This window comes from Eurytemora carolleeae, unplaced genomic scaffold (genome assembly GCF_000591075.1).
Source record: "Eurytemora carolleeae unplaced genomic scaffold, Eaff_2.0 scaffold73, whole genome shotgun sequence".
Lineage (NCBI taxonomy): Eukaryota > Metazoa > Arthropoda > Copepoda > Calanoida > Temoridae > Eurytemora > Eurytemora carolleeae.
The window spans coordinates 135,720-158,180 of NW_019396049.1; the positions used below are offsets into that span (position 1 = coordinate 135,720).

The 22,461-nt window shown below is 33.1% G+C and overlaps 3 protein-coding genes across 10 annotated transcripts; 2 read left to right on the top strand and 1 right to left on the bottom strand.

Moving 5' to 3' along the window:
• Window positions 1-3,398: 3,398 nt before the first annotated feature.
• On the bottom strand, window positions 3,399-8,235 carry LOC111704057 (plasma kallikrein). 3 transcript variants are annotated; one of them, XM_023476191.1, is made up of 3 exons: window positions 7,384-8,235; window positions 6,942-7,305; window positions 3,399-3,720 (listed from the first exon to the last, which is right to left on the bottom strand). In XM_023476191.1, exons 1-3 carry the CDS (start codon window positions 8,193-8,195, stop codon window positions 3,472-3,474), a joined length of 1,425 nt encoding a protein of 474 aa, XP_023331959.1. In that variant the 5' UTR covers window positions 8,196-8,235; the 3' UTR covers window positions 3,399-3,471. The 3 variants fall into 3 exon arrangements, with proteins under 3 accessions (XP_023331959.1, XP_023331968.1, XP_023331950.1); XM_023476200.1 differs by lacking the exons at window positions 6,942-7,305; window positions 7,384-8,235 and adding exons at window positions 4,167-4,787; window positions 5,204-5,297 and having other exon boundaries at window positions 3,425-4,084; XM_023476182.1 differs by having other exon boundaries at window positions 3,440-3,471; window positions 6,693-7,305.
• A 1,717-nt stretch (window positions 8,236-9,952) lies between these two features.
• On the top strand, window positions 9,953-17,075 carry LOC111704214 (sodium-dependent glucose transporter 1). 6 transcript variants are annotated; one of them, XR_002765778.1, is made up of 12 exons: window positions 9,956-10,112; window positions 11,199-11,281; window positions 11,819-11,895; window positions 11,965-12,088; window positions 12,555-12,602; window positions 12,899-12,983; window positions 13,945-14,069; window positions 14,296-14,362; window positions 14,467-14,843; window positions 15,159-15,309; window positions 15,649-15,927; window positions 16,328-17,075. XR_002765778.1 is itself a non-coding variant. In XM_023476384.1 (11 exons), exons 1-11 carry the CDS (start codon window positions 9,988-9,990, stop codon window positions 15,797-15,799), a joined length of 1,341 nt encoding a protein of 446 aa, XP_023332152.1. In that variant the 5' UTR covers window positions 9,953-9,987; the 3' UTR covers window positions 15,800-15,961. The 6 variants fall into 6 exon arrangements, 4 of the variants coding, with proteins under 4 accessions (XP_023332152.1, XP_023332164.1, XP_023332158.1 ...); XR_002765779.1 differs by having other exon boundaries at window positions 15,649-15,920; XM_023476384.1 differs by lacking the exon at window positions 16,328-17,075 and having other exon boundaries at window positions 9,953-10,112; window positions 15,179-15,309; window positions 15,701-15,961.
• A 1,253-nt stretch (window positions 17,076-18,328) lies between these two features.
• LOC111704100 (uncharacterized) lies at window positions 18,329-21,856 on the top strand. The gene is made up of 5 exons (XM_023476237.1): window positions 18,329-18,768; window positions 18,991-19,035; window positions 19,476-19,518; window positions 19,947-20,306; window positions 21,662-21,856. The coding sequence occupies exons 1-5, from the start codon at window positions 18,483-18,485 to the stop codon at window positions 21,810-21,812; spliced, it is 885 nt and encodes a 294-aa protein (XP_023332005.1). The 5' UTR covers window positions 18,329-18,482; the 3' UTR covers window positions 21,813-21,856.
• The last annotated feature ends 605 nt before the right edge of the window (window positions 21,857-22,461 follow it).

The following is a 22,461-nucleotide window of genomic DNA, read 5'->3' on the forward strand; positions in this document are numbered from 1 at the left end:
ATAAGATGGTTTATGTTCAGAGGAAGCAATTTTATTCAACAAATTAAATTCACAAATCCTGCAAAAATTATAGAAATCATTTTCTAAAACATATTTATTTTAATTTATTCAGATATGATTGTATACCTGAAAAGCATTTCTTTATATTCTGTCAATTAAAAACTTAATCTCGATTTACTTGAAGATTGTTGCCAAGATGATTTTTTTTAATCCGAATCTCTGAGCCAGAAATATCGTGACTCTCCGTTGGAACCTTCAAAAATGAGATCATGTAAACCAGAATTTTATAAAAAACTTGCTGAAAAGAAATTACTCTATAGCTCGTCATGCTTCAATTCTCATGCGTGTCTATTTCGCATGAGTTTAATTGCAGATTTGTCAACAAACTTGAGTTCAGAAAGCTTTGATTTTTAAATGTTTTTTTATTGATAGATTACATAAGTAATGTAAAAAAGGGGAAAAATTTGCAGCAGTTGATCAGTCTAAATCAGCATTTATGAATCTGAGGTGATTCATAAAGAATATTTGAAAAGAAAAATTCTTCATCTTTAATGCACTTTTGCCTTAGACGTTGAATCATAATTGGAAAAACTAAAAATACTTATTTAGAGTTGATGTTATTCGTGTAATTTTCTTGACAAAAACTCTGAACTTTAATCTCAATTTCTTTGTAACCCGATGTTGCAGACCTTATTGATGGTTATTATATCGTTAGAACTGACGAGGGTCAACCCAGACCGAAATATATTTTCAATAAATGTGGAACTACAGAGGTTTGGTCCATCACCATCACTGAATTTTAAATGGTTTAAAAAATTTGAGTTTATTAGAAAAACTCGGTTCCTCTAGCTCACCAAAAGTTTGTTAAATAATATTTTGTACAGAGAGACCCATCAAGAAAGATTTTAATCCAAATCGGAAACAAACTAAGCAAATGTTATTGTAGTGAAAGAAAGATATACAGGGCTGTACAGTGTACAGTGTTCACTGTATAATACACATACAGACAATATAAGACAAAACGGGACTCGACAGTGTAGTGAAATTTATGCATCAAGTTATGTTGTTCACTATTTAGAAGTTTTTGTCATTTTTAAATACCATCTTTTATCAGACTGCGACTGAGGTCATTGCACTCTTAACTATGAAATATTAAATCCTAAGAAGAAAATCTATAAAGATTATTCCTTTTAAACTGAAACCACAAACATCAAATTACATAAATTAAATGTCGAGGGCGGGACATAAAGTGTCAAAGGTTTAATTAAACCATGGGATGCGATCTGACGACATCTCACTAACCAGAAAAAAAGGAAGATTTTATTCTCAAATCTTCACAGTCGCATTAAATTGTAAGAGTTATAACATATATTCTGCATACAATCTTTTTTAAGAACTACTCAATAGGAGTTTAAGCCAAGACATTGCTCCGTGTCTGAACTGAAAGGTTAACTCCTGTATCGAATATATCAGGTGTATCTTAACTATCTATCTAGTTCTATATCCCTAAGGTTAAGGAGGAAAGGAAAACTTTCTCCGGGTAGGAAACAAACTTGACCGGAAACAGGATTTTGTAAAGAAAACAAAAAATATTAATATTGGTATTTGTTTTGATAATCAGAGATAAAATTAAGCTCGGATACAGAAATATTAGTCGGACCTATAAATATAGAGCGGAATTTTAAAAAGAAATATTCTTATTAAAAAAAAAAACTTTTTCGAAGGATGAAAATTTCAAAATTGGTTTCATCACGCACATCCACCATGTGGAGATCATCAATATTTTAATATTTAACTGTTTTTTTAATATAGAAATGGTAAATACTCTTGTTATGTGTAAATGTACATTGAACTCTTAAAATTATAAAATTGTGCTTGAAGCTTTTAGAATCCGGTTTAAGGCAGAATATTAAAATCAAGATAAATAGATTTATGCAGGTTCAATCACTGTATATTTAGCTGCTCGAGTTCAAACACTAGGTTTAGCTGAGAACTGAGTTTACTCCACGTTTACTCACTCAAAGCAGGAGTTTGTTTTAACGAAAACAAATGTATAAACCTTGGAGCATGAATACAATTCGTTTACTGCTGGATTTCCAAGAAGATATAAAGTATGCTTAAAATTCGGTGATAGTGATGGACCAAACCTCTGTAGAGTAAAAAAGTAGATGTTAGTTTCACATTTATTGAAAATATATTTCGGTCTGGGTTGACCCTCGTCAGTTTTAACGATATAATAACCATCAAAATCGATAAAAAAAATAAAAAATGTAAAAATCACAAGAAGATAAACAAACAAAAAAGATTATTCAAAATAAAATTTTGGGCTGTCAAGTGGACATAAGGAAAACGAACTCAAATTATGAGCTCAGATAAAGTATAAAGTATGTTTTTGAATAATATTTCTTGAAATAATGTCGCCAAGTGAAAGGCATGGTTAAACCTAAGACTAAACGCAATTATCTGGACCTAGGAATTAAAGAGCATCAATAATCACTGCAAACTAGACAGAAGAAGAAGCTCAAATTTATGCGACATTACTGGTATGCCTTCGTGATATCTTAGCTCCTCTAGCTTTGAATTTACGCGCAAGTATGAAAATTTATCTGAGCTGGGAACTTTAGAATGGATAACCTTCAATCCCGACTGCTTAATCCGAATATCCATTGTAGAAAATTTTAATTTTAGTCCGTAATCCACTCATTTTCCTTCTCTTTGGATATCCGTAAATTGTATTGACCAATGACAGCATTGAAAATAAATTTTATCCATTGAGAGACCTCCGCAATTTATAACAACTAAATAATTTGTTGTCGGCCATTTTGTAAATTAATCTGTGAAGAAAAATATGTAATAATACGTTAGATTCTTTTTGAACTATTTTTAACTAATGTTTTAATAAATAAATGGGTGAGAATTAAATGAAAGCCCTTCCAGTCAAGAAAACGAACAAATCTAGCGTTCCAAGAATCAAATTTGTTAATATAAATAATTAATCTCAAGAATAACATAATCTCGGGATTATGTTAATCTCGAGATTATGTTATTCTTGAGATTAGCAAAAAGAGAGGATTAAGAGAGTAATTGAAAACATTTAAGATTTTAATATAACGTGTGATTTACTTTTAACATGTACTGACTAGTTTCTAGCAAAGTATACCAGAAACCACAATATTTATTTAATTTAAAGTGTACTGCAGCTTTTCGGAGGAATGTAAACAAACTCGGGACTACTCAGAACTCACGGTGAGTTTTGTCTCTACTCCCCCTAGAATCAAAAGTATCTGCACTTTTTTATCTTACGTAATCAGTTTAAACTGACAAAACCATCAGTATTTTCTTTATGTTTTTATAATTCCTGATTCTATAGTTGATATTAGTATTGAAAAACCTGTAAATAAAAGAAAGAAAAAATAAACAATTGTTACTTATTCTGTTAACTGTATTTATTTCATTCTTATATATTATAATTTAGTTAGCATTAATCCAATCCATGAAATATGAAATACGAGCATAAACTCCAGGAACATCAGATGCACATCCTACTCCCCATGTGACCACTCCGACTACAGTCCATCTTCCAGACTGTGCCTGGCATACAAGAGGAGAACCACCATCTCCAGTACATGCGTCCTTACCGATCTCTCCCCCGGCACAGATCTCACTAGGACTCAAGCTGAAGGAATTTCCCAACCCCTGTCTTCTCTGATTCATTGCAGCCTTCAGTTTCCCTTCACATGTACTAGGTTCAACAAGAGGAAGATCAACCTTCCTCTGGATAAACTGGAAGTTTCCAGTCTCAGAATCTTTCCCCCAACCTGCAACCCAACACCGTGTACCAGTTCCATTATTAAACCTAAAGTTGAACTGATCATCACAGCTTGGCAGGCAGACAGTATTAGCAGTGGAAGATGTGATATCAATGTTTCTGTCTACGGTTAGGATTGCCAGGTTATCTTTTAATCTTTTTGGGTCGAATCTGGGATTGCTCAGAATCTTGACCACAGTATACTCTTGGTGCTGGATAGCTTCTGGAGGATTGAATCCAGATGCGTCGTATTCTCCAACTCGAATTTTCAGCACACTAAAAAATAAATCATTACAATTCCTGCAGTTTGAATTTTTGAAGAAAAAAAAATATAAGAATTATAAAGTTTAATACTTACTCGTTTGGTTTGATACTCTTGAGTTTGTGTGCAGCTGTTAAAACCTTTCTAGTTCCTCGACCATTATCATTGCTTCCATCATTAGGAATTATAGCACATGTTCCAACAAAATCATTAGCTTTGTTTAGTATAAGACAGGTCCAAGGAAACTCTCCCGGACTTGCCTCTCCAAACTTCTGAGTGTTTATAAGATTAAACTGCCTGGTTCCACATTGCTTGGGTCCAGTTGATCCTTTTTCACTGCAGGATTGTCTCCATAATCCATTAAGAGCATTATTAGCTTGTTCAGGTGAGAGACAAGTTTTACCAAATACTGATAAATCTATTTGAGCGTCATAGCAACAAACCTTTTGACCAACTGGACAAGATGTTTGAGCCTGCGGGGTTTTTGACGGTATATTAACAATTCTAGCATCAATGAGTCCTAGACCAACAAGATCTTCTCCTCCACCACCTCCACCACCTCCTCCGCCTCCTAATGGGTCTCCGCACTGTTCATTAGCTGGAACACAGCAACATTGCTGGCCTGCTCTAGCTTCAAGATCTTCTTGTGAAAACACCAACCCAAGGAGTTGGAAGAGAATTAATATCTTCATTTTATCAATTCAAACAATAAATAATCTAAAAAAGAGACATAATTATAATATAATTGACTATAATATTATAAAAGGACTGGAAGTGTAATTTCAAGTGAACCTCAAAGCAAATATGTTAATGCTCGATTTACAGTGGTACCCTTGAAACCTTAATCTGATCAAATGTGGAAGATACAGTCGTTTTTTTCTTATTCAAAAATGTTTATTTCTGTTAGAAATGCTCAAATCACTTTCGCAGAGAAAGCGCAAATGAAAAATAGAACAACATTAATATTTAAGTTTTACTTGATCAGACAAAGTTTTGTTGTAAATCGGGCATTGCCATCTTTGCAGGGAGGATCACTTGAAATTAAGCTTACAATCCCTTTAAGAATAAAGTTTTGAACTGTTTGTTGTTGTTGAGTGACTATAACAGTTTTAAAGTGTTTAAACTGAACCTACTTGTATTTCTGGCTCCTGGAAGGTTCTGGGCTAGACTGAGCTCAGGCATGAACTGAGTCTGGTTTTAGAAGTAAACTATTTATATGGTCCATGTTCAAGTTAGATAGAAACCTAATCAGATAGTAATGCTTTTTTATTTATTAAAGTTTTAGTAAATGAAGGCACAGTTTACCAGAATTCACTTAAGTTTTTTTGGGACATTATTAAAAAATTTTTTTTCTTCTCAATACGCAAACTTATTTTTCTGCCCTACAAACAAAAAATGGCAATGGTTAGTGATAAGAGTAACCTTGGCTGTCTTATACTGTTATCTTTATTTTCGCTTCATAAATTTTGGATTGTGATTTAACTTGAAACTTTAGGTTTTCGCTCGCACAGCACAAAGTGAATTTTAATTAATTTTTAATTTGTTTTGAAATTAACTCTATATTAAAATACATGCTGAAAAAACTTTAGGAAATTAAATTTTAAAATAATACACGGGTTTTTAAAAGAAAAAATGTTTTTTTTTATATATTTAATCTGTGACACAACATTGAAAAAATTTTGACATAAACATAAGGGAATAAAAGATTTGAAATAAAAAGATTTTTATAAGAAAAAATATGAAGTAATAATTCTTAAAAAAAAACAATTACCCCCCTCCCCCCACACCAAAGGGTTATCAAAAGCTATTTATGAATTTCAGCTAGTTAATGAAATATGCCCTAAAAACCGCACACATTCAAACAACAAAAAAACAGAGCAGGATAAAAATATAATAAAAGAACCTTCGCAAAAATAAAGCTACCGGGAATATGACAAGCTGGGTTTAATTTTAAGATTAAAACCAGCTCCACGGAACTATTTATATCTTTTTTTTAAAATAATAAATAGTTATCCTCACTGTTTAGCATGTAATTTTTCAGACTTTAAATCATTTAGCATTTGATATTCTGACTTTGTTAGAAAAGAAATTAAGATAAAATCAGTTTTATATCTAAGGTTGGGCAGTTTTCTGTATAATTAGCGGATTCACAAAACTATGTTAAAAAATTGGTTTTTTTAAAATCAGAAGTTTTTTCCGTTCAGTTTATGTATTGAAATTGTACTTTTCATTGTTTAACGGAATTTCCCCTTGATTTTCATTAACATTAATTTGTTAACAGAACTTTGCCCGGATCTATTCATAACTGGGCTTTTAAAAATGTATCCTGTCTCCAAAATAAACGTAATTAAAAAAGTTAACCATTAATTTCCACAAGTTATGGTTTTATGTTCGCGTCTAAACTATAATAAAAACTATTCCAGGGTAGTTTAGGTAAAAATAAATGAATAGTCACCGAGGTTTATGTTTTTTAAGATTTTGGGGGAATGGGGGGGGGGGGGGCTTACAACATTTCCTAAGATTTTAACTGATATTCTAACCTTGAATCTTTTCTTTAATGAGATATACAATATACATATAACAGAATATAGAATTTATTGATAAATAGTTATGCTTAAATATTTAGTTAGCATTAATCCAATCCATGAAATATGAAATACGAGCATAAACTCCAGGAACATCAGATGCACATCCTACTCCCCATGTGACCAGTCCGACTACAGTCCATCTTCCAGACTGTGCCTGGCATACAAGTGGAGAACCACCATCTCCAGTACATGCGTCCTTACCGATCTCTCCCCCGGCACAGATCTCACTAGGACTCAAGCTGAAGGAATTTCCCAACCCCTGTCTTCTCTGATTCATTGCAGCCTTCAGTTTTCCCTCACATGTATTCCTTTCTACGATAGGAAGGTCCACCTTCCTCTGGATTACCTGGAAGTTTCCAGTTAGAGATTCTTTCCCCCAACCTGCAACCCAACACCTTGTACCAGTTCCATTATTAAACCTAAAGTTGAACTGATCATCACAGCTTGGCAGGCAAACAGTATTTGCAGTGGAAGATGAGATATCAATGTTTCTGTCTACGGTTAGGATTGCAATGTTGTCATTTAATCGCTTCTCATTAAACTGTGGATGTTTCAGTATTCTAACCACAGTATATTCTTGATGCTGGATAGTTTCTGGAGGATTAAATCCAGAGGCATCAAACTCTCCAACTCGAACTTTCAGTAAACTAAAATAATTAGAAATAAATATTTAAAAAATCCTTTAAGTAAAATAAATTTAAATTAAAATGTTTAAAAGAACTTACTCAGTTTGTCCAATCTTCTTGAGTTTGTGTGCAGCTGTTAAAACTTTTCTAGTTCCTCGACCATTGTCATTGCTTCCATCATTAGGAATTATAGCACATGTTCCAACAAAATCATTATTTTGATTCAGAAGGAGACAGGTCCAAGGAAACTCTCCAGGACTTGCCTCTCCAAACTTCTGAGTTATCGAAGGGCTAAACTGCCTGGTTCCACATTGCTTGGGTCCTGCTGATACTCTTTCACTGCAGGCTTGTCTCCATAATCCATTGACAGCACTATTTGCTTGTTCAGGGGAGAGACAAGTTTTACCAAATACTGAGAAATCTATTTGAGCGTCATAACAACAGGTCTTTTGTCCCACTGGACATGAAGTACTTTTTTGGCTTTGGGAAGGAATATTTGAAATTCTGATACCAATATCTGAAGCTTGTGGTTTTAATCTTTGATCAATAAGTCCAAGACCAACAAGATCATCATCTCTACCGAATGGATCTCCACATTGTTCAGAAGTTGGAACACAACAGCACTGCTGAGCTCCGAACTCGCCTCCGGAGGGAACTCTTCCACTCGGACTTTGATTCGTAAAGGAAGACGACTGTTGTTGATTAGCTTGATTGTTATTAGAATTTCCTGTAAAAGATGATGATTGCTGTGACTGCTGTTGACCTGAAGAACCAACTGGAGATACGCCCAAGGTCTGAGCTAATAGTCCGAGTCTTAATCCAACATCTCCAGTTTCTTCTGTTGTATTTTCTTCAAATTCTACTTGAGAATTAACTTTCAAGACAGCGAGGAACAAGAAGTAAATTTTCATTGTTAAAAACGTTAATTTTTACTCAGGTTCCAGCTTTACTCTAAACAAATATATAATTTTATGGTGGCCTAGGCTGGGATAGAATATACGTACATACAGAATATACATGGATACACAGAAAGAAAGTATAATTTGCTACTGTTGGAAAAGAGAGGTTGAGAAAAACAGGTTTTGGGAGCAACAATGGGTTATGGTTTAGACAGGACAGTTTTGGGTGGGCAAGCTGCTTAAATATTAAAAGAAGCTGTGAGCTGACAGATTAGAAGAAAGGTATATATAAATATTGAAAGAAGCTGTGAGCTGACAAATTAGAAGAAAGTTATATATAAATATTAAAAGAAGCTGTGAGCTGACAGATTAGAAGAAAGGTATATATAGATATTGAAAGAAGCTGTGAGCTGACAGATTAGAAGAAAGGTATATATAAATATTGAAAGAAGCTGTTAGCTGACAGATTAGAAGAAAGGTATATATAAATTTTGAAACAAGCTGTTAGCTGACAGATTAGAAGAAAGGTATATATAAATATTGAAAGAATCTACAAGATAATGGACCATTGAAAGAAAGGATTGTATATGAAAATAACATAAAAAGTTTCCAAAAAAAAAAGATTATTATAACATTCGGATTTTACAGTTTACTTATGAATAACAATGTATAACAATGTGTACACACAACTCTGGAAACCTACAAAGGATGAAACTTCAGAGACGACTGTGCAGAATTAAATCTGTCTGTTTCCTTATATTCATGATTCCCTGCACTTGTAAACTTGTTATTTTCTTGCGAAATCATTGAATAACTCATATAAGACAACAAGTCAGACAAGATACTTAATTTAAAGTAGGAATCTTCATATTTGAAGAGTTTAAAGTTGTCTTAACAGTCTCATCCTTTGTGGGTAACCCTGTATAGCAGCTTAAAGCTGTGATGATAGTAAATTTTAAAAACTTTATCCCAACTCTTTCAGTTTGTTATGATAAAGTACGTACAGTGGCGGCTTATTATATTTTCCAAGGGGAGGCCGGGGGGGGGGGGGAAATAATTAAAATTTTCTACAGTTAATTTGGCCATTTTTATGTCAAAACCATGAGCAGCTTGGGGGGCGGAAGGTGGAAATTTTTTTAATCTATTCTTAAAAATCAAAACTAAAATACTAGAAGCTAGGGGCCTGCTCTCTCTCTCCTTGCGCTCCTAATTTTTCCAGGGGGAGGGGGGTAAATCCCCCCAGTTTTCCAGGGAGGAGGAAGTCCCCCCTTACCCCCAATAAGCCGCCTCTGCAATAAAGTATTAGAATAAAGGATTACAAGATACAAGATGATAATTTTGTTTAAGAAGAAAGGATTATAGAAATTTTGAAAGGATGATTGCAGATTAGAAGAAAGGATGACATAAATATTGAAAGGCATTGTTATTATTTCCGAATCCAGCTCCGTTATAGGCTGAGGAAAGCGGAGAAAGGAGGTAATTCTACGGATCCAACACTGAGTATAGTAGCGTAGAGTAACTAGTTTATATCAAGCATATGTACAATATACATTACACTAGTTTTCAGCCTTATACTTACAGTTTTTTAAAATTACTTTGCACTTAGGATGTTTCTTCATATATGAACTATTTTAATTTGATTTAGTTTGCGACAAAAAAGTTTTCTTCATTAACCAGCGCAATACTAAAACTTCAAAAACTAAAAAGATTATTATTATTTTAACATTCGGATTTTACAGTTTACCTAAACTTAATCTTGTATCTTATAAATTGATAATTATTTTTTTACCTTGTAGAATTAAACATGTTTGGGCTTGATCGGGATTCCAGTATTTGGTTGAGTATTTACTTCCCGGTCTCCTGGCTTACACAGTTCGGTCATGGTCTGGTCACGACAGTGGTTGGACCTACACAACCATATCTTGCCCGGTATATACTACAAGGATAATAAAGGGATTGTTGCCCGGTATACTACAGGGATATTAAAGGGATTATTGCCCGGTATACTACAGGGATATTAAAGGGATTGTTGCCCGGTATATACTACAAGGATATTAAAGGAATTGTTGCCCGGTATACTACAAGGATATTAAAGGGATTGTTGCCCGGTATATACTACAAGGATATTAAAGGGATTGTTGCCCGGTATACTACAAGGATATTAAAGGGATTGTTGCCCGGTATATACTACAGGGATATTAAAGAGATTATTGCCCGGCATACTACAAGGATATTAAAGGGATTGTTGCCCAGTATACTACAAGGATATTAAAGGGATTGTTGCCCGGTATACTATAAGGATATTAAAGGGATTGTTGCCCGGTATACTACAGGGATATTAAAGGGATTGTTGCCCGGTATACTACAGGGATATTAAAGGGATTGTTGCCCAGTATACTACAGGGATATTTAAGGGATTATTGCGTGGTATATACTACAGGGATATCAAAGGGAATATTGCCCGGTGTACTACAGGGATATTAAAGGGATTTTTGCCCGGTATACTACAGGGATATTAAAGGGATTGTTGCCCGGTATACTACAGGGATTTTTAAGGGATTATTGCGCGGTATACTACAGGGATATTAAAGGGATTATTGCGCGGTATACTACAGGGATATTAAAGGGATTGTTGCCCGGTATACTAAAGGGATATTAAAGGGATGATTGTTGCCCGGTATACTACAGGAATATTAAAGGGATTGTTGCCCGGTATACTACAGGGATATTAAAGGTATTATTGCCCGGTATACTACAGGGATATTAAAGAGATACTATAGCATGCTTACTCCATGGATATATATTTTGGTAATATTTATCAAAAGCTTATAATTATTATCTAAGTTTCTCTGTTTTCCCAGATACTTTAAACCGATTAAAGTGGCAGAATTCAAAGTTTCACTACTTTCTACAAGGGTTTCAATTAATATTTACATGATAAGCCTGTTTTACGCACAAAAACACAATTTCGACGTTATACTTTTTATATAAGAAAAAAGTTTCTCCTCTATTTAGGAATACTGGTGTAGCTATTGATACTGTTAACCTTGTCTGGACTTTTGGGTTTATAGGTTTCCTTTTAGGAAGCCTCCTTACAGGTCAGTAGTCAGTAGTCAGTAGTCAGTAGTCAGTAGTCAGTAGTCAGTAGTTGTTTTTAACCAATCTGACGAAAATGTTAACTTTTTGACGAAGAATGTGTTCAATATGAATAAAGTGATCATAAATTTTCCAAAAAAAAATCAATATTTCTCATTATTTGAAAATGAATTCAGAATTGAAAATTTGATAGGAAAGGAATAAGTCTTTGCCACAAACTCGAATACCTTTGCAACCTGATAATGAAAATCGTTGATATTTTTAAACTTATGATTCTTTGATCTAAAAAAATATCTAAGGTCTATGTCATTAGGTTGCAAAGATATTGGGATTAGGAAAACCGAGTTTATGACAAAGAATTAATTTCTTTTTTGGAAAACTATGATTTTATGACAAATCCCGATGTTAGAATTGTGTACAATTGCAAAGTTGTTAACCCAAAGATGTTTATTTTTCTAGACAAAATTTCAAAAAACTTTTCTTTTGATCGTACACTCTTTTTGGTGCTCTCTGTATAATGATTATATTATTAATTGTAGGTTTTATCTTTAAGCAGTTTATTACCTCTGCCCGTGGAAAACTTATATTTCTTTTTTCATCAATATCTCTCACAGGGGTAAGTAAAGTATAAACCTATTTGAATGATCAAAATCAAATCTAAAAATAAAATTTAAGTTTTTTTTAGATTTTCGTTGTGGTTCTACCTCTCACATCTAGTTTCCCGTTATTGGTGACAGGTCGTCTTATTCAACACTTCATGCTTGGCGCATTTATTACAGCTGATGCTAGTCTTATTGTCTTCCTCATAGGAACAAACCATTAATCATTCTCATAAATCATTTATGGTACAGTATAAAAAATGAAATTTTAATTGTTAACATGCTTTTTTCAAATTTCAAGTTTACAAATAATCAATGAGAAGCTTTTTTAATTGACAGCTTCTCTTATCTTATATGTTTATGTGTATCCATGCTATTTTACAGCTTGATATAAATCAAAATTAGAATCAAAAGTCATCTATATTGTGTTGATATAATCGCCTACCAATCTACCGTCTGAGCAGAATTTGGGAAATCACAGAAAATTGTCAGCTGATTTTTGTAAACTTTCCAATAGATAAAATGACAAAATCTTAACAATCTCTTTTAAAATCATAACACCACAGTAACTTCCATTAAGTTTATGTATTCGATGCTTTAATGATTTTGTAAAAAGAAATCTTCATTAAAAATCCCTAATTTTTTCATATTATATGTACAATAATGGTTTGGTTAGGTCCAGAGAAATCACGCCCTTTTACAATGTTCCTACATGCAGTTATAGGTAACCACTAAGCAGTAGATAGAGAGATAGTCAGGCTTTAATTCAATTAATTTATCAAGAAACAACGTTTTCTGTTCTATTTAAAGCAACGCGCAGGATATTCAAACTTAAATTTTCCAGAATTTGTTTATGGAAAAATAGTAATTTTTTCACATAGCTAATTATCTTTAATTACTTCTTTAATTGTATTTTTAATTGCATCTTTAATTGCGTCAAAGGGAATCAATTTTTTAAAACAGAAAAAAAGGATGTAAACAATTTACCATAAATATAATTTCTATGAAATATTTGATTAGGTTCTGGGTTCCTGGCAGCAACAATCTTGGTCCGTCCTTTTCTTCCTTCAGAGGAGAGTGTGAACAAGGACACACTTTGTAACAGGTGAATCAGCTTAACATTGCAATGTCGTCTTCCCATTCAAGAAAATTACTAAAAACATTGTTTAAAGCTTTTTAATTGTTTAGTTTTTTTCTTTTTAATTTTTTCAAAACCCTTGAAGTTTTGAAACAAACACTGTGAGTTATCATTATCACTGCTTGATATTTGATACCCACACTAATATTATAGAATTTTTGGGGCAAGAAAACCATGAATAAATATACAAGATACAAGATACAAAGGATGATCTTCCGAGACGACTGTACGATTTTTACACTGTCTGTTTCCTTATATTTATGATTCCATGCAACTTTAAACTTGTCTCTTCCTTTGAAAAATCATTAAATAAGCCATTATAAGACCACATTGAATACAGAAGACCTAATTTGATCTTGGGATCATTTAAAGGGTTTCAAGTCTTCTCTACAGTCTCTATCTTGTTGCGCCAAAAAAACTGATTCTTGTGATTGTTGTACAAAGAAGTTGCAAATCCTTGGCTTTCACAAGTTTGTTGTGTGATTACATTATATGCAGGGTTAGAGACTTTAACGAAGACCTTAAATTCATTTTAAATGACAATCTGAAGATTAAATTTAGTTTTCTACCAGAAATATAGTCTTTAAATGATTTATTATCTGGTTTAACATTGAAAAAAATAGTGTTACAACTGCATGAAACCGAGATTGTAAGAAAAAGGACTGAATGAATTCTGTACAGTCGTCTCTTAAGTCTAAACTCATAGCTTTTGTGAATAACCCTGTATATCTTGAATTTGGAACAGTTTAATTTAATGTAAACTGTCTTACCTCTTAAACATGTAGCGAAGGGATTATTGCCATTTTTTCTCTTCTTTTGACCAAGTCGATTACTTAGGACGGGTTAATTTTTTACCTGTTTTAAAATGATTAAAAGCGCCGGGTTTGTTGTCTAGTCGTTGGAATGAGATTATATTTACACTTTCTAGGATAAATACAACCCTGGAGAGAACTAAAGATGAACTGAGCCTGATTAATCCTGAACCAAACAGTTTTCTTTTCATGGAAGAAGATCATTTATTGCCAACCATTGCCTGGCCTTTTATAATCTCAGGTAGCACAACACGAACAATATTGTAACTTTACTATAGGGGCAGCTTTTTGGGTTGAGGGGGGTGTATTTTTAAGATACAAAATTTTACATTTTTAAAATAAAACTGTATAAGTAGTAGCACTGTAAATTTCTATTTTCACAATCCCGCATCCAAAGGAAGGGGCGCCTCTATCCTCGAAGGAGCTCGCTTGGTGATCCATCAAAGATGAAATTATCTTGTTTTAAGGAGTCTGGTGTATATTCTTTAGCTTTGGATTTCTCATCCTAGCCTGCCTTCCATACAGAATGCCAAGGAAGGAAACATTACATTTTCTGTTTACATTACACATATTTTTTATTAACGTTTTTATAATCTTTTTATTAACAGAGAATTTAAATTTTTATTTCTGAATGAAAGGTTCTACGAGTATGAAGCTGGGAGTAAGATTGATGAAAAATCCACGAAATCAATCAGATTTCTTCCAGCTTTCTTCTCTATTGTTTTCCTCTTCTACGCAGTCTCCTGTGGAATTGAGAGGATATATCAACCTATGGCCACAACCTTTGGCCTTTGTGGACCACTTGATCTCTCACCCAAGGAGGCTGTGGCCACAGACTCCTTTTATAACGGAGGTTTTATGTGTGGTAGATTAGTATCAGCTGTAGTTGCTGGTTTTGTTGCTCCTCGCAACATGATCTTGATCTCTCTTGTATCCTGCGTCCTTGCAGCAGTTCTACTCTGTATCCTGGCAGGAACTAATGTTTATGGGCTCTACGGTGGTACTGCTATCCTAGGAATGGTTAAACCGAAAAGAAAAATATCAGAATTGTTTTATTTTTAAAATTTTGGGACGGTAAAACGTGTTTTAAGCAATATGTCAGTATACAGATATAACCAGAAAACTCTGGAATATGAAGACGACTTTAAGACTCAAGTTATAGCTTTTATAAGTCCAATGAACATGAGGCACAGCAATTGTGCAGCGTAAACAGCCCCATTTCACTTGATAAGTGTTTTAACTCCCAACCAAAGAAGGTAGAATTTAGTAGAAGATAGGGCATTAGGAATTTATCCGAATATTTATAATATTCTCGGACCAAACACCACAGGTTTCTTTATATCCTGGCAGTTTGGATCCTGTTTCTCCTGGGTTGCGAAGAAGATCAATGTGACGGGACGGGTCTCTTCTCTCTTCTTTATCGGTTGCGGAGCTGGAAGTTTGGCAACCCCTCCGATATCAGGGTTTATCTTTACATCAAGGTATGAAACCCAATGACATTTATCAATTGTCTTGTGAACTCACAATTGAAAAAACATGGAAAAAGTTGCGGCTTTAAAAAAAAAAGCTGGATTGATTTCGACTTTTCCCTGTTTATTTTTCGTCATCGTAACTTTTCCAGAAACTATTTTTAATATTATTTAATTATTTAAAATTGAAGTTAAGACAAAATTTTTCATTTTGATTTTTCCAAATTCCTGAGTTTGTCATTTTATAATAACCCCTTAGATTCTTAAAACAAACCTTAATTAATGTTTAACATTGAGAACATTTTGAGAAAGAAAGTTTTTAAATTTATAACAACATTTAAATTTATTTAGCCTCGGTCCGATGTCAATAATCTACATGACTCTTGGGTTCTGTTTACTCCAGTGCCTGATCTTCCTTCTCCTCTGGTTCATGGCTAGGAACGTGATCAACTCCTCCGACTCCGGTTCTGAATCCTACCAGCTCCCATCCTCCAAGAATTAACCAAACGGCTCAACTTTACCTTATACTTGCTCCTATAGTTAGCCAGTGCTCAAACAGTGCTGACCAGAAAATAGTTGACTGATTGGGATTTTATTTAATTCATTTTTATTCTGTATAGTTTGTACAGGGTGTCCCAATAAACATGGGAATTCAGTGACGAATTCGATATAGTCTTTATAAATAATTCTTTGATTTAGTACAGTGATACCTACTGAGAAAGCTATAATTTGTAAGAGTTCCGTCTGCTATGTTCACATTTGTTTGTTTATGTTTTGACTGCATACGGTTGTACTTAGTAAAACAAGAAAATTGCAGTACACAAACAGAGTAAACTTGACCGTCTCCACTGTTCATCTTGTGGAGACATTATAAACACATCTTTACAGTCTTTTACCCTTTTCATTAAATAAACTCTAGCAGACATAATAATATTATGGCTTTTGAAATCAGGTATTACAATGCTAATTCAATACAAAGACGATATCCAATTCGTCACTGAATTCCCATGTTTTTTGGGACACCCTGTAGCTAATGTTTTCTTTCTAAAACTACGCCATTAAAAATAAATCAGTTATAAGAGTTACCATGATTCAAAATCTGATTGTTTAATTTTATAAGAAAGAACGCAGACGACCATTCCACCATTTTCTAGTTATCCACTGAAGTAAAATAAATTCAAATACATCACTGCGCAGATCCTATGTCACAAAATATGTTTTTTTTATTTTCTTTATTTTTTGGAACTATAATGTATGAACAAGTTTAAATTTTTTTTCATTTATTCATTCACAGTTACGCAGATAAATCCAGACTGATATAAAAAGTTGCATCACTTTTGAAGACTGGGTCGACTTTAAAGTGGAGCAACGTGTTGGTCTTTAATTTTACCTCACTAACTCACTTTTTTGCAGCCCTAGATATGTAAATTTAAGAACTATAAAAATCTCTTGTTTTTAAATGGTTTTTAACTTAAGTTTAAAGAAATAATTGGCCATTCTCCGTCAAACTCACTATATCTTAGATCAGTTTACTTCAAACTACGTGCAGTACGCACCGAAAGCTTATTTGAGGTTGATGGCAAACATCTCATCAGTTTTTGTGTGAGAGCTTGCATCCTTTGGATCACGTACACTGTGAATGATTGTCGTCTTTTTTATTTCTTGACGAAGAGGAATACTTCTATGTATTTTGTTGAAAAGAAAATGAACCGCATTACTTCTTTTTTACATTTGTTAAAATTATAAATGAGACCCAATAAATGGTTATAATTGAGATATTTCCACCGTAGTAAATCAAGAAAACTGTTACAATTTAGTCCAAGATGATAGATTTCTGGAACGAAAGCGATATATTTAAATGTCGTCTTCTTAGTTAACGTAATTTTATTTCGCTGTTTTATCTTTCGACCTACGCATATCCGCTATACTCCACTTCTTACCTAAGCAAGATCTGCTATACTACACTTCCGACCTCCTAGCACGTGGTTTAACAGCTGTATTGTTGGATATATGGCTGCAGCGCCCGGCCCTCTATACTGTCCTATCCGGCTCGCGGCCCCCTAGCCTGTCCTGACGCAGCGCTCGGCCCAGAAATTGTCTCAACCTAACCTAACTCTCAAATAATAGAAAATAAAACAGCTTTCGTAGGTCTGATATTGCAGTAGGTGTATAATTATGTGTTTAATAAGTTTACACTTTTTGTTAGAAGTATATTTTCTCCAGTCAGAAAAGGAACTGAAAATAATGTGTTATTCCAACTTCTATTGTGAACGCCTGCAAAGAGAGAAAATCCACAGATATTTATAATCAAGTTTTACCTTTTAATCCCATGTTCTAATTTAATCCCATGTTCTAATGCGTAGAATAGTAAAAAAATAACTTATCGAGTTTACAACTCTCAAACTCAAACCTTTTAAAATCTTATAAATTAAACAAATTATTTAGAAAAAAAATACTGGAGCGAATACTTTGACTGCAGTTCAGTGATATCGATGTAATACAGTGATAACCAAAAAACTCTGGAATAGGAAGTCAACTTTAAGACTCAAATTGCGACTTTAAATAGTCTAATGGACATGAGACACAGCAGTTGTGCAGTGGAAACAGACCCATTTCAGTGATTTAATAACTTGCTAGAAAAGGTTTGTAACAAAATCAAATGCACTGCAGTATTACTTTTATACAGTTTTCTGGTTATCACTGTAAAGAAATAGCAAAGTATTTTCAGGCCGCTTTTAAGAAATATTACAATTACAGTTGTCCAACTACGCTGTATCTAATACCATGAAATAATTTTGGTTACAATAATAAATAAAAAAACAATTCTTGTGATTTTACAGTTACAGTAAATTTTCACATGGAAATTTTGGTTTATTTTAAATATGCTTATTCAAATATTGACGGTCAAATTGAAGATAATTACAAATTGTATCAATTGTGAAAGCCTAAAGAATCCAAAATTCCAAATAGATGTGTAATCCAGTAATATCAACAATTACTAGAGTTCTTCAAATTAGTTTTCTGGAGAAATAATTTTCATTTTATCTTAAGAAATTGCTCTTCCCTCTTCCGAAGGTTTCATTTCCCAGGAAAGCTAGAAAATTCAATACTATTATTAACATGCCCCCCCCCCTTCTATAAAAAAGTTTTTTTTCCTTTTATTACAATTTTTGTTTAATATGTAGATGTCTCCCAACCCGGCTTTCTCCGATCGATTAACTCAAGACTCTCTCCTGGAGCTTTCTCAGCTGTTCTTATCTCGAGATTGTACTTTTATCTTCAATCCTCTACTCCACACTATAAACAATAGAATGAGAACTTATTCTAAAAAACGAAAAGCGATTGATGAAACCGTTCATATCAATGTTGAAGGTTTTATTTCTGATGAGAAGAGGATCAAACTTGAACCAATGCTGGTCGAAGAAGATCCATTACAGATCTCTGAACAGTTCGGAGATAATTCTAAACCAAGTAAGATTAAAAATGTGATTAATAATGAACAAGAGAAGAAGTGTGATCTTTTCTGGCTCAATCCAAAAATAATTAAAATTGAGAATAAAGGGAAAAATATGAAATCTAAAACATCAAATCAAGAGCTAAAGTCGAATAATTGTATGATGATCTCCAATTCTTCTCAAACCCATAGTTTTTCTAAACCCATTAGTTTTACGAACCACTATAAAATTCCTCTAGATGTCTCTGAACTAGTGGAAGATGAAATAAGAACAAAAGCTCAAGGATTGCATAATTTTGAAATTAAAAGTTAAACCATAAATATTAAATACATCGAAATAATTTATCAAATATCATATTCTTCACTTTCTGATAATGGAATGTTGCAGATATTTAGTTTTTTTAATTAAATGATTATATGGAACTCTTTAAAACTGCTCCCGCATATTCATGGCAATTTATTTATTTTTGCAAAAACTGAGATTTACGTAAAGACGACATTTCATAAATTCTTTTGATGTATTTAATATTTAGGGTTTAACCGTATTATGTCTTAATTGTGTTTTTTTTTTGTCATAAATATTAGAAAGGCACTGAGAATTTTCGAAAACTATTGAATTCTGATGGTGTATCCTTTGACATTTTAAACTTAGACATTGGGTTGCAAAGATTATCAGAGTTTGTGGCAATTACTCAATTCCTGTGTTAACTTTAAAATTATGCAGAGTCGGCAAAAAAAGTTTCACAAAAACTCAAACGATTTCAGAGGTAAGTTGCTCCTATTTCGGATTAATTAAAAAAAATTAATAATTAATCAAACTTCTGACCTAAAGGAATTGTTCACATGTTTAAAAGGCCAAGTTTTTGGAATTGTGAACACAATTAAGCCAATCTTACCACTCATCCCGTTTTTATGTTTCCGCAGATTTTATAAATATTTTCTATCTAAATATAATGTTACAAAAAAAATATTGAATCGGTTTGAATTGGTTAAGTTTACATTTTTTGAAATAATCATATCGCATATTTGATCTTTTTATTATAATATTATATCAAACATAAATTTAGAGATTAATTATCGATGATTATGGCCCTTATGAACATCTCGATTGCAACAATTGGCTTAGTTATTTTTTAAAACATTCAAAAATTGGGTCATTACGTGCATTTTCTAACAGAGGAACAATCCCTTTTAGATACGTGGATGTGAAAGGAGGAGCGCAATCTTACCTGGACGCGAGGATGTATCTACCCAAACCAGTTCAAACATTCAACAACAAACTTCTCAATCTAGCTCAACAAGCGTTTCAGGGTCCTCAGAGTAACGAGTTGACGGCATTTTTTAAGATCATCGAAACTTCAATATTCGGAGATCTTACGGAACAGGAGAAGGAGAAGGATAATAGTTCTTGGGTCGAAGAATGTAGAGCTTGTCAGAGAAGGTTTACTTCTCCGTCTCTGTGGGCCAACCATCTCTATGCGCATACTTTTGAAAAAAAATCTCGTTCCGATGAGTTCCACCTGTGCACAATCTGCGGGGGAGAATTTATCAATAGGAAACATTTTTAATTTAAAATTAAGTTTTACTGATATTTTAACTTAATTTACTTTAAAGAGTTTAATGGAGGAGTAAGATGTATAGCTATAATTTTTCCAAATATTCTAAATTTGAACTTACCTAATTAGTTAGCTTAAGTCCGAATTTAATGAATTTGAGCTGCGTATCAAATCCGCCAAAAATCGGTTTTATTTGAGCGCCGGCTTAAATCTTGAAACATTGAATACGATTTCAAGTAGAACCAATCATATTTGAGCCGCTGCTGAAATTCTTTAAATTCGGCCTCTAAGCGTTGTGCACAGCCTTGTATGTATAGTGTACACGTACAAGGATACCTACAAAGAATGAGACTTTAGAAAATGAGCTAAAACTAGTTTACTGTAACGTTCTGCTGGTTAAATGTAACGTTCTGCTGGTTCAATGTAACGTTCTGCTGGTTCAATGTAACGTTCTGCTGGTTCAATGTAACATTCTGCTGGTTCAATGTAACGTTCTGCTGGTTCAATGTAACGTTCTGTTGGTTCAATGTAACGTTCTGCTAGTTCAATGAAACGTTCTGCTGGTCCAATGTAACATTCTGCTCCAGGTTCACTTTTTAATTTTGCCTTTGCCTTGTATATATATATAAAGTCTTTAGATGGTTTATATACTTCATAAAATTGCAAAGAATAAAAAAAGTTTGAATTTCAAACTTGTTCCTTTCGTTTTTTTTTAAATCCAAACTTTTAAGTTATAGAACCCCTAAACGAAATTAATTAATTAATTAATGAACCGTAAAGTTGTCTCTGTAGTCTCTTTCTGTGTGGGTATCTAAACCTAACCGAACCTTTACATATAAAATGTAGACATAGCATGATATAGTCATTTGGGAAATACCATTTTAAAGCTAATCATTGGGAAGTCGGTATTAAGGAAATACATCTAGGGAAATACCTAAAATATTCGTGTTTAGGTTTATTATTGGTATTTTGGTCCAGAAAAGTTAAAAAATGTAGATTAAGATTAGCGAAGGTATGGAGGATAGGGTTCAAATTGTATCTAAATGGTGTGCGGAATAGCCAACCAATTTATGTTAGATATTAGAGCAAAATCATTTCTCAACAGGGCAGTTTATAAGGGAGGGGCTCTACGTATTGGTAAGATAAAAGTTATTGGATAAAAAAATGAAAGAATGGTGATACAAGGAGAGGATAATGCATAATGGGAAAAGAAGGAGGAGATACGGGAAAGGATTCAATATGAGATAGATAAAAAAGAATCGTGTTTTTAAAAAATCAAAATTTATATTTCAAACTGTAACATGTTGATAATGCTAGTTATTTATTTTTACATTACAAATGTTGATTGATTCAGAGATGAATTTGATCTCCACCTGAAGGCTGAGGGTTGTATAGGATTTGGTAAAGTTGTAAATCCTTGTCTTATCTGTGGAATGTATTTATCAGGAAAACTTGCGCATAGAAAACATCTAACAATGCACTCCGAAACCTCTAAATCTAAATAAACTTGATCTAAACTCAATTTTAGAATAAATAATTAAACGATGTATGATTATGTTTAATTAATCTAAGGAATTGAAGTTTTATGATAGAGATACAATTATATCTTAAGTTACTGCCGAGTTATTTGAAAAGTATTTTCCTTTTTATTTTTATTCTAAAACACACAAATTCCTGCAAGAGCAGATAACTCTCTATAGTGGATATCGAGATCAATGCTTAATCTCAATCTTATAAATCTGCAGATTGATTCAATCTTTATTCGATATTCTGCATGGTAATCGTAACCTGCATGAATAACTAATTATAGAGATTAAGCATTGATTCTCAAATCAAAAGTGCCAGCAGTGGATATCGAAGTTAAACAACTGGGATTAAATGTATCCAGCACAAAAGTTCCCAACCCAATCAACCAAGAAAAAACAAACAATTTTCTCAGCAAACTTGAGTTTGGAAAAAAAAGTTAGGCCAAAGCTATGATGTTAAAAGCTTTTATTATCATGCTATTTATCATATGTATAACTAGCTTGGGAACCCATCTTTGCCTGGAGTTTTCAACCCGTTTAAGTTAGAATTTGTAACCAGGCTAAGAAAATTTCTGTGGTTCTACTGATTTCCCCTAACAAAATTTGAGGCAAATCGGCCTAGGGGTTC

Excerpts from the sequence above, each read along its gene's own strand:
- LOC111704057 (XM_023476191.1), bottom strand. The coding sequence starts at position 8,195 with ATGAAAATTTACTTCTTGTTCCTCGCTGTCTTGAAAGTTAATTCTCAA. Across the intron at positions 7,306-7,383 it reads AAGAAGATTGGACAAACTGA|TTTACTGAAAGTTCGAGTTG; the intron begins GTAAGTTCTTTT and ends TAATTATTTTAG. Across the intron at positions 3,721-6,941 it reads CATGTGAGGGAAAACTGAAG|GCTGCAATGAATCAGAGAAG; the intron begins GCTGCAATGAAT and ends GGGAAACTGAAG.
- LOC111704100 (XM_023476237.1), top strand. The coding sequence starts at position 18,483 with ATGTCTCCCAACCCGGCTTTCTCCGATCGATTAACTCAAGACTCTCTC. Across the intron at positions 19,519-19,946 it reads AAACTCAAACGATTTCAGAG|ATACGTGGATGTGAAAGGAG; the intron begins GTAAGTTGCTCC and ends AATCCCTTTTAG. Across the intron at positions 20,307-21,661 it reads GGGGGAGAATTTATCAATAG|AGATGAATTTGATCTCCACC; the intron begins GAAACATTTTTA and ends TGATTGATTCAG.
- LOC111704214 (XM_023476370.1), top strand. The coding sequence starts at position 9,988 with ATGTTTGGGCTTGATCGGGATTCCAGTATTTGGTTGAGTATTTACTTC. Across the intron at positions 12,089-12,554 it reads TCTTATTGTCTTCCTCATAG|GTCCAGAGAAATCACGCCCT; the intron begins GAACAAACCATT and ends TGGTTTGGTTAG. Across the intron at positions 14,070-14,295 it reads CTGGCCTTTTATAATCTCAG|GAGTCTGGTGTATATTCTTT; the intron begins GTAGCACAACAC and ends TCTTGTTTTAAG.